Here is a 15,638-nt window from a genome sequence, read left to right on the forward strand (position 1 = left end):
AAGACCGTTCGGCAGTCCCAAGCGTTGATCGTGGCGCCCAGCAAGGGTTTCTTAGGAACTAACGGGTGAATTACCTGGGGGTAACATACATGAATTGAACAAATCTGCGGTAAGACCCGGCGGCGGTTGACGTCTCACTTAAGGTCTTTCTTCAAATAAGGTGGTTGCATTCTACGTCTTAGAACTATGCCCAATAGCACAATTCGACTTAGATCGATATTGCTCAAGTTGACTAGCAGTATTATGCTAAAGAATTTCAGTCCAACGAATAAACAACAGGGCCCGAAACTGGCCCTCGAAATAATTGTGACTCTATAGTCTATGCAGAGCGAGTTTGGCTTCAACTTTTGGTTTACCGTCGCGACTGCCAACTTGAACACTTGAAGGACCACGAGCAGATCACCAGGGCTGATCCATTGTCAGGTTGAGGCCAACATTACGCATTGCTACTGCCAAGTGTCAGTATCTAACCGAGTACCTAATACTTTCTCTGTGTTCATGTGGCTGGTCGTGCTTCATGCAGCATCGGGAGACTCTACGTTGTTACATGTCTGCTCGACGCTGCCCTCTTCAAAAAGACTTCTGCTGAATTCTGCAGACGCTGAACCTGGCATGAAGAGGACGTACGGACAAGCTGATGCCGGGCCGCTCATGACACTCTCTCCTCCTTGTAGCGAAATAGCGTGGAAATAGTATTGTACATTGAGATCTATAGTTCAAGGCATAATAGGTATACAAAGGCTAAAATAACAAAACACATAGTGTACAAACGAGGCAATTCATGGCTTCTTCTCGTACTGCGGAGATGAGATTGTTTGTGTATATCCAGTGGAGTCGTTGGCAAAGTCAGTCGAGATTTCGTCTCCATGGGTGTCTTGACCAACTTCCGCGCTTGTTTCAGGAGAACTCTCAACGCTAGAGAGGTGATCTTCAATAATCTTGCGCTCTGACCGTTTTGTTGCAGCTCTCAACCTGTGAAGATGGACTTGTCGGGCGTGGCGTCCCCGAATAGCCGAGTCAAGATCGACTCGATCTTCCGTGGTGAAGACATCATCTTCAGGCCCAACGGGAGAAGGACCTAAGATGGCTTCACGAGATCTCGCGGCCTCCAAGTCAGCAAGGGGTGTTCCAACGGGATGGACCTGGGCATTCGCAGCAAGAGATGGCTTCGATCCTTGGGTAGTCTTCTTCTTCCCCTTTCTCGGGCGAATGCCCAATATACCACTTGCCGCCACAGTCTGCCGGCGGAAGTGCTTCTGCCTGTCTTTATCGGCCTGATGAGATCGATGACGAATAAGAACACCCTGGAACTTGTCGCGAAGATACGGCATCCGCCCGATCTCGGTAATTGTCTTTGGAGCAACTGCATGCAGCCGTTCGAGTTCCTCGCCACCTTTCAATATGCTTTGGCTTCGAATGCGGTCCACGGCGGCGGCTAGGTATACCATGGAGACATAAGTCGGCTGCATGAAACCTGGGTCAATATTGCTCCAATAGGTTCTTGACGCTTTCCCCAGGCTCGACGATGGAGGGGGGAAATGGCGACTGTCTTCGAGCTGCTGAATGGTAAATGGCACACCTAGCGGCTTGATGCCTTGCCCAGCCTGAAGCCGCTTCCAGTCGGGAAAATTGGGCATGAAATGACGCTCGAACGCTCGGAAAGCTTCCAGTATGTCGTCAAACCTATCAGAAGCTGCCAGCATTTGCACATATGTTGACCAGTTGAATGTGCTCAGCTGAAAACCAAGACGTTCAAGCTCCGCAACGACATAGACAACGTGCTCTGCCTTGCTCTGGTAAGCTAACGCACGCATATATATGGATAAAGGACGCGACAACGTATACCGTTGCGACGGTATGATACCAGCACTCTCCCGCGTATGTTTCTGGTTGTCAGACGAAGCAGCCTGTGACGGCTGAGCATCACTCGATATGTTTGAAGTTGACGGTGTTGGCGGTGTTGACGATTGACCTGTTGCGCTTTGAGACTCGTGTGTGGCAGCGCGGATTGACAACACGCCGAGCGAGTCAGTGCGCGTAAGCTCCTCAATGTCAACACGACTTGCCACTTTGACTGTGTTAGAGAAGGCAAGTTGCCAGCACTTCTCTACCTCCACGTATTGCTCTGCTTGCAGATACGCTAACATCATGGCAGAGATCAAGCGGAGTGGAGCTGATTCAGATCCGGATTCGCTGACCGCAAATATCCTTTTCTTGTTCAAGTACTCGTCGAAAAGCTGCCGAGCTTCATCGATGGCACCGCTGAGACCAAGATTCTTGATTCGGTAAGTATAAAAGGAATCCAAGAAGGCGGCTTTGACATGCGATTTTGATGGCGGAAGCTTGATGCCTTTCGTGAGGCGATCAATCGATGTAAGCGAGGTCAAAAGAGTATGCTCGGCGTTCTTCAATCGCAATTCTGCACTGGACTTGGTGGAAGGATCCCGACAGCTCATATCAAGCTCTATTTGGTCTCTGAGCTCTAGCAAAGTCGACTTCGTTTCGTCCTGACCAAATCGCTCCTCAATCTCCTTGAAAATGACCTGCACCATGGTCCGGTTGCGACTTTTGAGATAGCCGAAGAGAATGATTGCATAATGCAGATCAGTCGCTTGGAATACTCGCTTCTTGTGCAGATCTCGCAAGGTCTTTCGTGCCCGGTCGGTCTTACCGACGAGCGCTAGGATGAGCATGTGGCTGGCGTATGAGACGGCATCAGGTTTGATTCCAGCTGATTTGAAGAGCTGCCACACTCGATTCATGGCCACGAAATCGACTCGAAGTGCATGCTGAAACAGGAGTGTATTCCACAGTCCGATAGGGGAGCCCTTTACATTGAAATCCTGGCAGGCAACGGCAAATTGTTCGGCTTGGGGTAGCAGCCCATTGGCACAATACGCTTGCACAACCATTTCCAGCATGGGCATTGTGATCTCAACGCCATGGCGCTCTGCTTCCTTGAGCAAGCGACGCGTGTTATCAATGTCCCCTCGCCTCGCGAAAAGCGCCATTAGAGTGCCAAAAGTGTGCGCGCTGGGGAGCACACCCGCTTGCTTCATCTGGTAATAGGTCGATAGCGCGCCAGCGAGATTCTCCTCATTTGCATATGCTTTGAGAACAATGTTCCAACATACGTCATTTGGCTCAAGATGAAATTCATCAGAAATCCTTCCGAATTGTCGTTTGGTCTCCTGCACGTTTCCAAGTCGTGCGTAGACGTCTAGAAGAGGCGCCAGCAATTTTCGACTACGCGGAGGCCCATGATCCTCCACCATTTTGTTAAACAGAAAGTTGACTTGCTCAGCGTCGCCCGCATATGCAAATGACTGCATAGCGTCTTTGTATATTTGTAAGTGCGGCATGCCGTAGAAGTGCCTCATCTCATCGAGAAAATAGCGGATGCCTGAGGTAATCCCGAATTGGGCAAATGCCCTCAGCTGCGCAGTGTAGAATGATTGAGGGGGTTTCAGATCCGGCATCTGCCGCCGCATGATCCGATAGAACACAATAGTCCGTATGAAGACGGATCTGACTTCGCTCGCCTGAAACGTTCCAAGAGTCTTCAAATAGTATTCGGGCTTCAATGCATCCATGTCGTGATAGACTCGAAACAGTTCGACAAGAATTCCCGTAGACGCAGATCGTAGCATGTAGGAGTATCGAAAAATATGGTCGAGGATGAAGCCGGCCAGCAAGCGACCATCTGGATTTCGACTTCGGGCAACAAACTTTCCTAGTGCCACAGCATCCCAGGAGAGACGACCTTTTTCGAGTTCGCTGATCAGCTTCCGGTAGGGCGACCCAGGGACGTGTTCAGCAAACTGAGTCACCAAGCGCCAGACTTCCAGCGTGCGCTTCCAGTTTCGAGCTTTCCAAAAGCGCGTGAATGTCAACGTGCAGCATTTTAGCCCGCAGCCTCGTTGGAGCCCTTTTTCGCACAACGCGAGCAGCTTTGAGGGATCATGAGAACCGAGCTGGGATTGAGCGGCATGTAAAAAGTCATTCTCCCCAAGGACTGCCTCGGGAATTTCTTGAAACACCTCCCACGCACGATCCCTGTCTGTCTGGTCCGTTGACCGACTCAGATAAGCACACAATGCAGAACGCAAGCTTGACGGTCGTCCGGCAGCAATGTAAAGCACCCACGCTCGATCGAAATCAGCTTTCTGCTTCGCAAGTAAGTCTAATAGATACCCTTCAGAAGACCTCGTTGCTTCCAATCCAGTATTTGTCGTTTGCGGTCCAGTTGTACGTGGCTCTTCGAGTGTGGTGTAATGGGACGGGGAGGTGGCGTTGGACGCATAGGACCTTGAGAAGCTGACTAAAGCTCGCTTCCGTCGGCGGAGACCAAAACGCTTTCCATGACGTTTGAGTCGTTCTATCGCAAGCTCCTGGGATCGACGAGGGTAGAGAAAGTCGAGGAAAGGCGTTCCGCCATCTCTTTCAGGTCCGCGCGTGACTTGAGATCGGAATCTGCAGGTTGATGATTGATGGCTGAGCGGAAGGGCTAGAGCGAAGAAGAAGCTCGCAACATCCCCTATCACAGCATTTTGCTTCCAGAAATTCCTCGATAAGCTTTTCCGAGAGCGAATGGTGCTGTTTGAGTCTCGAAGAAAGCGCCTTCCTGCGCTCTCGAGGCAGCCGGCCGCCCGCTCGAGCATCACCCCCGACTGATGCGAAGTCAAAGACTGAAGTCACCGTAAAGAATCCGCAGTCTGCGTCATGTCGTATGACAAAACCCTAGATGTTCGATTATTTGTTCAGCATGCAAGACTCACGAGGCATAACTGTAATTTCAAACACCCGCAGAAAGCTGTGTAGAGCATGGTGCCAGTCCATACCTAGAAGGGAGATCACAACTGCCCACAAATAAGACAGTGAGTCAGAGATCCCAAACACACAGGGTTATACTCAGAACAAGGTGATCGAGTATCCTGTAAGTGGCGAGCAATGTGGTTTGTACAAAGCAGCTCGTGGGCAAGGGAAGCTAACTACGCAAAAGATTCGGAGAGGTTGCAAATAATTGCCGGGCAAATCGGGCCATTCGTTTGCCCGAAACGATGCACCGCCTTTGAATACCCACTAAACTCGACGGACTGGGGTCGATACAATCGGCCACCCCTCAATTTGACAACCCGACAAAGATCCATAGTCATCATGGACATTACGGATTACATTTTTAAAGAGCGCGAAGAAGTGCTCCTTGCCGGAGACCATAATGCCTACCGCGCGCACGCGACACGCAAGCTTCATAAATTGCGTAAGAAGCTGGGCCAGGCCACTGCGAAAGGCCGCAAGTACACTGCCAAACCAGCAGTAACAGCCGAAAACATTGCAGCCAATGTCTCGTACGAGTTGTTCCTCCTTATACACGCGCAGATCTTTGACTGATTGATGCTTGACAAACAGTTATGCGCACCTTCTCCTTCTTGGATCTGAACGAGCCTGGGCGCAAGCCATGCACGAGAAGTCAACGCACTCCGCAGATCCATCGGCCAAGGGAATCACGGGTGCAGCGAGGCGTCACATCATCTCCCGACTTCATAAAGCGACCGGTTATGCGCAACACCTTGTGAGCTTGCTCCATGATCAAGCGGTCACTGGTGCCACGGACATCGATGTTTTGGAGGCTCGGGCTTACCTGGCCACAATTTCCGGTGCGCTGTGGTTGGAGAAGCATAAGTGGGAGCAGTGTCTGCACGACTTCGCTATTGCACGTGTGGTCTATACCGCCCTAGGACAGCGCGAGAAAAAGGACTCCTTCCGTGATCTCCTGACTGGAACTGTCGATCCTAGCCTCCGTTATGCGGCTTACCAGATGAAGCTGCCGAGGTCTAAGCCAAGTTCGTCTCTGGCAATTGAATACTTCCCTTCAGACTCCAATATCCGTGGGGAAGTTGAGAAAATTGACCCATCCTGCCTTGCTGAAGAAGCAGCAGGAACGCGACGCACTGCTGAGGGGGAGGTACAAAAACTCCCTGAGTCTATTACCTGGAGATCCCGCACTGTCCCGCTGGAGGATGCCTCAATTTCTCAGGCTTTAGCCGCCGCCTCTGCCGCAGAAGACGGTCTCAGTGAATGGTTAGCTGGGGAAGGCAAGTCCGCCAGCGCCAAGGATCGGGCCGCTGCATACGATAGTGTGATTATTGCAAGCCAGGATGCAGTCGATGCTACAAAGAGTGCCATTGACGATCTGACCAATGAGGGTGTGGACCCCGGCGATACACGCTTGCAGGCACTCCAAATTACTCGGACAGCAGTCAACTACAGTCTTGTAGGATGGCGTGTTGGCCGAAACCGTGTGCTTTGTGGTGAGCATGATGGCTTGTCAATTGGCGAGGATGCAGACGCCAAAGATATTAAGCACAGCGCGAGCAACGGGAAAAAGCTGAATAAACTCCGAGAGCGTGTGGTACTCTACGACTCGACCTTGCAGAGTCTGGACTTCATTCTCGATTTACCAGGTGTTGCAGCTGATGCAGCATTTGTGAAGGATGTGGAAACCAAGCGCTGCTATTTCCGGGCTCTGCGGTAAGTCTGATCGTCGACCACATCTTGCTTGCTGCACAAATCACTAATGATTTCTTTCGTCTCAGTTGCTTTACTTTGGGCCGCTCGTACAGTGTCCTTAGCAAGCCCACCGAAGCGTTGGCCCTTTTTGCTCGGGCCCTTGAACTCTCTGGCTCTGCTATTCCGTCTTCTTCTGCCAGCTTCCAGGGTCCCCCACAACTCGAAGTCTCGAAGCCACAAGTCGAGAACCTGGCATCGACCCTTCGTGGACTTGTCGCCCAGTATCGCGGTCTGGTGACCCTCGAACGCCTTGGGGCCAAGTCCGATTCGAGCCAAGGCCTCCCTTTGGTGGAATCTCTCCAACAGTTCAGCGCGGTGGATCTTAACAATCTCGTGCCTTATCCACCCCAGATGCAGCCCGTACCCGTCAAGCCGCTATTCCTGGACGTGGCGTGGAACTACATCGACTACCCGCGCCAAGGCCAGCAGGCATCGGTACAAGCTCCTGAACAAGCTCCTTCTGCGGTGCCTGAGGAGAAGAAGCGAGGATGGTTCGGATTCGGTGGGCGCTGAATAAGTCAAAGAGTTACTCTAGCACACTGGACATAAAGATGAAAGACTTGTGACGATATTATCCCAATTGTTAATTCTTTGTGATTTACTGGGGTAGGTCAAGAAGCCTTGAACAACCTTCTCGGCCGATGTTTGACGTAGGTCCTCACGGCTGAAAGTGAGACACGGTACTCGGTTCCCGCTGAGATGCACATCTCTATAATGGTCACTGCGGTCCTCTGTCTTGCTGAAGTCAAAGTGCACGTATGTAGTCCAGCGATTGGTTCCTTCCTGCTCAATTTCGGAGCTCATAGCTGGTGACGAACGCGAACCAGGCTTCATCTTGCATCGCTGATATGGAGACCATCTGTATATCCTAACCGGTTTAAGCACTCTATCACGGGGAGGTAGTATTGTCTTAATTCCATTGGGAGTCATTTTGTTGCTATCACAGCGCAAAGAAAATATTCTATATGGTGCAAGGTGGTTGTGTTTATAATACGCGACCGAATTGTGTAAGTTCCACTATCTATGTATCGCAGAATTAGACGATCTTTGCATGGCCGGTATGAACCAGAGCAGAAAACGAGCCTTGCCAGGTTTACGTTTCTTTACAAGGCTGAGTTGACTCGTGCTGGCCGCCCAGGTTAGGCGGGTACCTTTCGTCAGAACATGAATGTCCCTTCGCCGATCTCTAAGCTTCGGTTAGGGAGGTCAACATTGCGAGGGATATATAGTAGAGTAAGTAGACACGGTTTACAATGAGACAAACATCTACGCCATGTCATCATTCCCACTGGAGTCCGCTAACGTTTGATAGGGATGATCACATTGACTTGTTGCTTTCAAAATATGTGGCCCGTGTCTCGGTGCAAGAAGGTATTAGCCTGCGCGTCATCAGAGTATGCCTGTTTGCCTATAGGAAGTTAGGTACACTGGTACACTGTACCATAGGTACTTACAAGGGAATTGATCAATGATTGTATAGAATCATAGATGCATCACGTGTAGTCGCGGCCTGCCCGGAGGTAATTTGCCCGTGATTACAGTCACGATTACAGTCACGATTACAGTCACGACACTCATACTACCAAGAAATCTAATGTTATCAGATAGTGCTCAACTTTACCGGGTAAAAAGCATCATTCCCAGGTACAATTTCTGCCCCTGCCCGGACAATCCACCCGGGTACCAGTTGCGATTGAGTATTAAGGTAGTTATAGATGAATAGGTAGTTAGTTGCCTTCTGTATACTACCTATCTGGCAGGTCGTGCATCAGGCACCACCTTTTACCTCATACGGAGCGTCGGGGTATGCGATGCTGGTTCTAATGGCAACAAGTACTTCTGGTTCATGACGGGATCGCTTCATAATATACCAGGAACTGTTGCATCTATAGTTTAGACTCATGTATATAGTCTGTATTATTGATAGTTATATTTCCCGTACTAAGTCGGCATTGTAGTAGGCATTGAAGGCGTAAAACAAAACGCAGAATAAGTGTCCACAGAGTGTACCAGCAGTGTAGGAGGTAGTCTGCAACATCAACAGGGTACATACAGCCAGTACTGCTAGAGGATAGTAATATAGCTTAGCACTTACCTGACGACATGGGCGATGGATTCCAATAGTAGCGCGTGGACATCTTCTGGAATGTTTTGTATGTAGTACGGTCAACCGGGCAGTGACACCAACATATTGAATCTCTCCTACTAGGCTGTTTCCCCGGCGCGAGTCATGGCATGATACCACTACTCGTCGTACTAATAAAGAACCATTCATAGAAAGTCGAATGGAGTCAATAGATCTTGTAGTAGGCAGTAGGCAGTAGGCAGTGGGCAGTGGGCAGTGGGCAGCAAGTATCCAGTACCAATGACCCAGTGGCAGTGCTATGAATGCGGTATAGAAAGTACCCACTAACTTACCCAGCATCGAGTCAGGTGTCAGTCAGTGTCAGTGTCGGACTGTCAGGCCACCGGACGGCATCCCCTGCGGCTCTCGGGACACAGACGATCCGAATCTTGAACTTGCACTAGTCCTAATGTGGAAATTTGGCCCAGTCAGATTGGCCCCATCCGCCCCCAGTGCCAACCCTGCAGTGGTTCCAAGGTCCGTGGCCAATCAACAGATGCGAATACGGGCAACACAAAGTGTAGCGGGAGAGGGCAGATATTTGGTGGGTTCTCCGCCCCTGACTAATTTCCTTTGAATATTCCAGAGGAGCAGGACCCATTCCTTCTCTCCACCTCTCAAGCCCAATTCTTGTACAGAGTGTACGGCCAATTTCTGATCAGACGGCTTGTTCAGGCATTGAGACACTAGGTAGAGAACTACGTCTCGTTCCTCACATAGCGTGTCCGGCTCCCTCATCCTCTCTATCGCGTTCTGTCCGGCAGTCTCCTCAACATGTCCGGAAGCTTCGTCTCCCCGTCCGCAGATGCGACAGCCTCCTCACAACTCTTCGCGCCGGCCGGCTTGGTCGCCTCTGTCCTGGATGGCCTCACGGTGTGGAAGCTGATAATCACTCTGTTTGTGGGTGCAGTCATCTATGATCAGTGTATGTTCTTGGACTCTCTTGTCGGCTCGAATGGCCGATCGCCTTGGCTCCTTTTTTTTTCTGCTTTTGTCCGGAGTCGTGGTCCTCTTTGCAAAGACTCTAACCCGTTCTTGGTGCAATTGGCTAACGTGCGCCTCTCTTTCTTTCTTCTCGGATTGAATAGTCAAGTATCACTACCTCAAGGGCAAAATTATTGGTCCCTCCTACAAGATCCCGTTCATGGGCCCCTTCCTCCAATCCGTCAACCCCAAGTTCACCGAATACAAGGCCAAATGGGACAGCGGCGAGCTGAGCTGTGTGTCGGTCTTCCATAAGTGAGTACTCAAACAGTCTTCCACTGCTTTCACGACCGTCGAGAATCAGGCATGCTCATTGTGCGGCCTTCAGGTTCGTTGTGATCGCGTCGACCCGTGACATGTCTCGCAAGATCTTCAACTCTCCCGGTTATGTCAAGCCGTGTGTGGTCGATGCCGCGCATAAGTTGCTTGGTAAGTCGAACTGGGTCTTCTTGGACGGCAAGGAGCACGTCGAATACCGCAAGGGACTCAACGGCCTTTTCACCCGCCAGGCTTTGGCCAACTACCTGCCCCGCGCTGCTGAAGTCTTCGATGAGTACTTCAAGCGCTTTGTGGAGAAGTCAGCTGCGACCAATCACACCCCCACTCCTTGGATGCCGGAATTCCGCGAGCTCATGACCGCTCTTTCTTGCCGAACCTTTGTCGGTTACTACATGTCCGATGAGGCCGTGCAAAAGGTTGCCGACGACTATTACCTGATCACTGCTGCCCTGGAACTTGTCAACTTCCCGATCATCCTGCCTTTCACCAAGACCTGGTACGGCAAGAAAGCTGCCGACATGGTTCTCGATGAGTTCAGCAAGTGCACTGCCAAGAGCAAGGCCCGTATGGCCGCTGGCGGCGAGGTGACCTGTATCATGGATGCTTGGGTGAAGGCTCAGCAGGACTCGGCCAAGTACCGCGAGAAGATTGCCCAGGGAGTTGCGGTGGATCCTTCCGAGAAGCCCCCTCAGGTCCTGCGTGATTTCTCCGACTATGAAATTGCTCAGACCATCTTCACCTTCTTGTTTGCCTCCCAGGACGCCACCAGTGCCGCTTCTACCTGGCTGTTCCAGTTGATGGCGGATCGCCCCGAGGTTCTTCACAAGGTCCGCGAGGAGAACTTGGCTGTGCGCAATGGTGATCCTTCCGTCCCTATCTCCATGGATTTGCTTGACCAGATGACCTACACCCGCGCCGTTGTCAAGGAAACCCTTCGCTACCGCCCCCCTGTCATCATGGTCCCCTACCTGGTCAAGAAGGATTTTCCCATCACCGACAAGATCACCGTCTCCAAGGGCTCTATGATCATTCCCTCGGTTTGGCCCGCCACTCACGATGAGGAGGCCTACCCCAATGCCGACTCCTTTGATCCCGAGCGCTGGATCACCGGCACGGCCGAGCAGCAGACCAAGAACTGGCTCGTCTTTGGCACTGGGCCCCACTATTGTCTGGGTCAAACCTACGCCCAGTTGTCTTTGATGGCCATGATTGGCAAAGCTAGTATGGAGATGGACTGGGAGCACACTCCTACTGCTCAGTCTGAGGACATCAAGGTCTTCGCCACCATCTTCCCTCAGGTATGTCTATGCATTGGCGTGTGAGATCTCCGGAAAGATAGCTAACGAAAGAAACACAGGACGACTGCCTTCTCACCTTCCGTCCTCGTGCCTGAAGGATTGACTGATGAATTAATGTACCAGCTTCGAGCTGAAATGCCTAGCCATTCGAATCTCTCGAAGATCGCAAATTCAACGATACCACCTTCGTAGCCTTTCTATCCGCGAGGTAGACAGGTTGGGGAATTCATCTCCTCTTTCATTGCCTCGAGCAACACGGCGTCGGATGGGCACTTCTTCGTTCTTTGTTTTCAGCCCATGTTGGAACGAACCTGACAAAGGTCACCATTCTTGATCTGGGAACTTTGCCTTGATCTCTACAATACCCTACAGTGTGTATAGTGTGGCCCTCGACAAAATGGGGCGACTGAGCATTCCCTTTTCTTCCAAGTGCAAGGCACATGCTCCTCCGTGCCCAATATTTCTCCCCCTTCCTCATCATGTCGTTGCGGAAGGTTTTCGAAGCCACTTCTAGAGTAATATTAATGATCTTTCTTTCTCGTCTACTTTTCTTTGTGTACTAAGGCAAACTCGGGTCCATGTAAAATGTCTTCTAGGTTCGTTCTTGATTGTGTATGGATTTATATACCGAATATCCGTTTCGCGCATCTGCAACATACGCCATTCCTTATTATTCAATAATAAAGTCAAGTCCTTTAACGTAGGATGCAGTTTGACAATCATCCTCCAGTAACATAAGCGACGTATCCAATACCCCCAAGGTGCGATTACAACACACTGATCAACGTGTGGTCGAACTACCCGGCAATTCCTGAGCCAAAGAGTGAGGACTCGCAGGCACTTCGCTCCTAGAATCCCCAGCCGACAACTCACTTGGTCTAAGCGCAGGGGCAAAGTGAGCATCCTTCTCCAGTGCCGCAAAGCGAGCATTGCGTCTTCGTCGCTTCATGAGCAAGAAAGCCAGACCGGCCAGGATAGCAATAGCACCCAAAGCGACTCCAATCCCGATGCCGGCTTTGGCACCGGTAGAAAGGCCCGAGGAGGAAAAGGATGAAGAAGATGATGTTGTTGATCCCGTCGATGATCCGGTAGTGGAGGAGGCGGTGGTTGTCGCGGGGTTGGCGGTGCCTGTGCTTGTGGGAGCCGTTGTGGAAGTGCCCGGGGAAGTCATATTTGCCACGTAGCCTGGCAGAGTCGCAGCGATGTAGATCGCATCAGGTCCGTTACAGCAATCTTGGGTGTCGCCACAGCACCAGGTTCTGGATGAATTTGTATTGTCGCATGGGGTTATGCGGGTGGTGGTATTGCCTAGCTGTGAAACATATAGAACAAGTTAATCGATGAGCCGGGGTTGGAGGACTCTTTCGAGTATCTTGACTTCATCGCGCCTGTGTGACAGCATTTTCATGCAGAATAACACTTACAGCATTGGTACACACGTTCAAGCAACCTTCCTGCGTCCAATCTTGACTTGTACACATATCCCGCCAATAGTTCTGAATCAGGATGACTTGGCCCGAGGGATCTGTCCTCGTAGATCCGTCCACACACAGACCATTAGGAAGACATTTGTTGGCAGTGAAGCCATTGGCTTCCGCACCACCAAATGGGTTTTTGCGATTTGTCGCGCAGCACATTCTTGCTTTGCCATCGAACCCGGGACATGGCTGGTAACTTTCATCGGTCTCCAACGTACCATTTGGGTAGTAACATTGAGCGACGATGAGAGGTGCGAACAGCATGGCAGTGACAGAAGACCACCAGAGAGAGGAGGGTCCTTGGCTGCGTGGACGTAGGAGCATCATGACTGCGAGGCCAAAAGGCGAAGAAGCAAATTGGCGTGTTGACGTTCTCCTTGTACCCTGACAGGACCGGTGTAACCTTCAGAACTTTGACAGACGACCTCGGCAGTGCAGGGTGGAAATGACCTTCATAATAAGAATTTCCTGGCTTCAGCCCAGGGAAGAACAGGACCGCGGAATAGGTGCGATCGTCGAGGTCGCCGCTACATAGGTATAGGTATGTCACTGTGGCTGTTTGGTGAAGACGCACTTAGGACCTTCCTTCAGGCCTCCCAGAGGGGTATTGCACGCGTGAATCTAGACATGACACTACTGGCTAGAGCACCTGTTTCCTAGGCGCTATGGCTGACCAGTCTGTCAAACCCATGCCCTGATACGTGTGTAGGGCTCCGCCAGGCGCTGCAGGCTGAAAAGTTTCTTTCTTTTTTAGACTCGCCCACTCTATGCATGGCGCATTTGGCCCCCAAAAAAAGCGAAAGCGATCGGTGTCGACTCGTCGAGTACAACAAGCAAACGCTGTTCAGCCTTTCGGACCAGTCAAATCTCCGCGATCTGCTGAGTTGACGGGCGGTTCGCAAGCAATATGACATCAGCTGAGCAGGGGACTCGCTGGACGTGAGGTCGTCCATTCTGAGTTATTTGAGTGTCCGAGAAGGAAGGATTCAGTCAGAACTTCTCTCTTGATGACACTCATAAATTAGAAGTCTATGCTGCTTCCATGACTCAGCGGCTGACTCGTTCAGGTAGTAGAATAGCAAAGCAATTCTTCGCTGCAGCTTTACCTGTGTGTTGACTGTGTTCTGGAGGGCGGCCGGCCACTCTTCAATTAGGCGCCCCCAAGGCTGCGGGCAGGATTGCACCAAAGTGTCTCACTCCCCACTGCCGCTTGTGCCAATTTGGCAAAGAACAGTCAAGCCAGGCTCCGGGGATCTTTACGTTTCTCAGGTTCAGATCCCTCACAATCTGAACAGGGCTCTTGATGTTCTAGAAATTGGAGATGAGGCATGCAGAGAGGATGTGGACTTGGACTTCCTCCGCCCCAAGGACCCGAAACTCCAAGACCATATGTTTTGTATGGCAGGCAGCGGTATTTGGCCTGAGGATTTGTCGTGAGACACGACAGATTGATGATGGGACCTGAGGCTGCACAGACGCATGTCTGAGTCAATTAAGCTGGTTGGACACCCACTGAGGGATTCAAGGCTTATTTTCGAAAGGGCCATGCAGACGACTGTTGTCTGCAGTCTGCAGTACGCCCCTAGCGACTACCGAGGCCTCTTGACTGAATGAATCCAGAGGCGAGCATTGCGATCTGTTGCAGAGAGCCACTCAATTCAATAAATATACTGCAGACAAATTGGCAAAGGCCCAGAAGGCCGCCAATAGTGAGTCTGGTGACAGCTTTCTTTATAGAAGAAGGCGGTCCAACATGGCACTAACGTGACGATATCCACCTGACCCTCTCCGCATCTCCGCGACATGACCGCCGAGGTTTAGTCTCATTCCTCACACTTACACCCCAGAATCACCAAGCACTGTGCCATACCACAGAGTCATGGCTGCTACATTCAACTTCATGTCTCGACGCTCGGTCAGAGCCGTCAACTGTCATATCTCAAGATCCTCCACTCAAAGCTCCATAGTACCGGTCTTGTGTTCGGCACAGGCAGCTCTCCCCGCAATCCGCCGAGGCTTCGCATCACCCTCCAACAACAGCCTCTCTATCCTGCAATGCCGGCGCAAATTGCAGCCTCTAGGTCTCTGTCCACCTTCGCTTACCTCCAATTACCAAGTTCGGCACAACAGTGATGAGCCGGGACCCAAGTTCCGGCAATGGGAGTTTGACGAGGTAAGTTCAGTTTGTTCTTTATTCTCCATGACAATCCCTGGCTGGTGCCGCCCTGGCCACCGGCCATGAGACATACAACACACCTGGCTGCTTCATCAACACAAATTGAAGGAAACTTCAGCTAAACAAACTACTTATTAGATCACCGCTGCCCTCCCATCATCCACACCTTCCCCCTCTCACAAACCCGTCATTCTCATCGATGTCCGCGAACCCGCCGAGCTGGCCAGCACCGGCGTGATCCCAACTGCTGTCAACATCCCCTTTGCCTCCCAGGCGGACGCACTCTACCTGACCGAAGATGAATTTGAGACACGTTTTGGATTTCCCAAGCCAATTCCGTCTCCGGACCAGCAGGTTGTCTTCTACTGCAAGGCGGGTGTGCGGGCGCGCTTCGCAGCGCAAATGGCCGTCCAGGCCGGGTACAACCAGGATCAAGTCGGTGTGTACAATGGGAGTTGGTTGGATTGGGAGAAGAAGGGAGGGGAGACGGAGCGATGGGAAGGCGAAGTCGTGTGAGACTCGCATGCAGCGAGAACTTCTGGGAGCGTAACTCAAAAGATATCAATCAGATATATATAGTGCAATCCAGGAATGCGTTGCCGCACGTTTAATCAGCGAGACCATGACGGGACGCATTAATATGGTACTAAGTACACGTACACAAGTCCTGCATCTAGCAAATGTATCATTTGGCTTTACAACCGATAGTTGACTGGAGACGGATACGC

At 51.2% G+C, this 15,638-nt stretch overlaps 5 protein-coding genes across 5 annotated transcripts; 3 read left to right on the forward strand and 2 right to left on the reverse strand.

Moving 5' to 3' along the window:
• Positions 1-779: 779 nt before the first annotated feature.
• On the reverse strand, positions 780-4,661 carry N7539_007571 (putative translation regulator (Cya5); the record flags this gene model as incomplete). The annotated part of the gene is made up of 1 exon (XM_056937172.1): positions 780-4,661. One exon carries the CDS (start codon positions 4,659-4,661, stop codon positions 780-782), a length of 3,882 nt encoding a protein of 1,293 aa, XP_056787971.1.
• Positions 4,662-5,157: 496 nt separating this feature from the next.
• Positions 5,158-7,083, forward strand: N7539_007572 (signal recognition particle subunit SRP68; the record flags this gene model as incomplete). Its single annotated transcript, XM_056937173.1, has 3 exons — positions 5,158-5,348; positions 5,410-6,531; positions 6,597-7,083. The coding sequence occupies 3 exons, from the start codon at positions 5,158-5,160 to the stop codon at positions 7,081-7,083; spliced, it is 1,800 nt and encodes a 599-aa protein (XP_056787972.1).
• A 2,386-nt stretch (positions 7,084-9,469) lies between these two features.
• erg5 (C-22 sterol desaturase erg5) lies at positions 9,470-11,351 on the forward strand (the record flags this gene model as incomplete). The annotated part of the gene is made up of 4 exons (XM_056937174.1): positions 9,470-9,620; positions 9,784-9,934; positions 10,008-11,256; positions 11,316-11,351. The coding sequence occupies 4 exons, from the start codon at positions 9,470-9,472 to the stop codon at positions 11,349-11,351; spliced, it is 1,587 nt and encodes a 528-aa protein (XP_056787973.1).
• A 686-nt stretch (positions 11,352-12,037) lies between these two features.
• Positions 12,038-13,058, reverse strand: N7539_007574 (uncharacterized protein; the record flags this gene model as incomplete). Its single annotated transcript, XM_056937175.1, has 2 exons — positions 12,038-12,568; positions 12,681-13,058. 2 exons carry the CDS (start codon positions 13,056-13,058, stop codon positions 12,038-12,040), a joined length of 909 nt encoding a protein of 302 aa, XP_056787974.1.
• A 1,555-nt stretch (positions 13,059-14,613) lies between these two features.
• On the forward strand, positions 14,614-15,426 carry N7539_007575 (rhodanese-like domain-containing protein; the record flags this gene model as incomplete). The annotated part of the gene is made up of 2 exons (XM_056937176.1): positions 14,614-14,907; positions 15,049-15,426. 2 exons carry the CDS (start codon positions 14,614-14,616, stop codon positions 15,424-15,426), a joined length of 672 nt encoding a protein of 223 aa, XP_056787975.1.
• Positions 15,427-15,638: the final 212 nt, after the last annotated feature.

The sequence above is a fragment of the Penicillium diatomitis genome, assembly GCF_028827545.1.
Source record: "Penicillium diatomitis strain IBT 30728 chromosome Unknown utg000010l_segment0_segment0, whole genome shotgun sequence".
Lineage (NCBI taxonomy): Eukaryota > Fungi > Ascomycota > Eurotiomycetes > Eurotiales > Aspergillaceae > Penicillium > Penicillium diatomitis.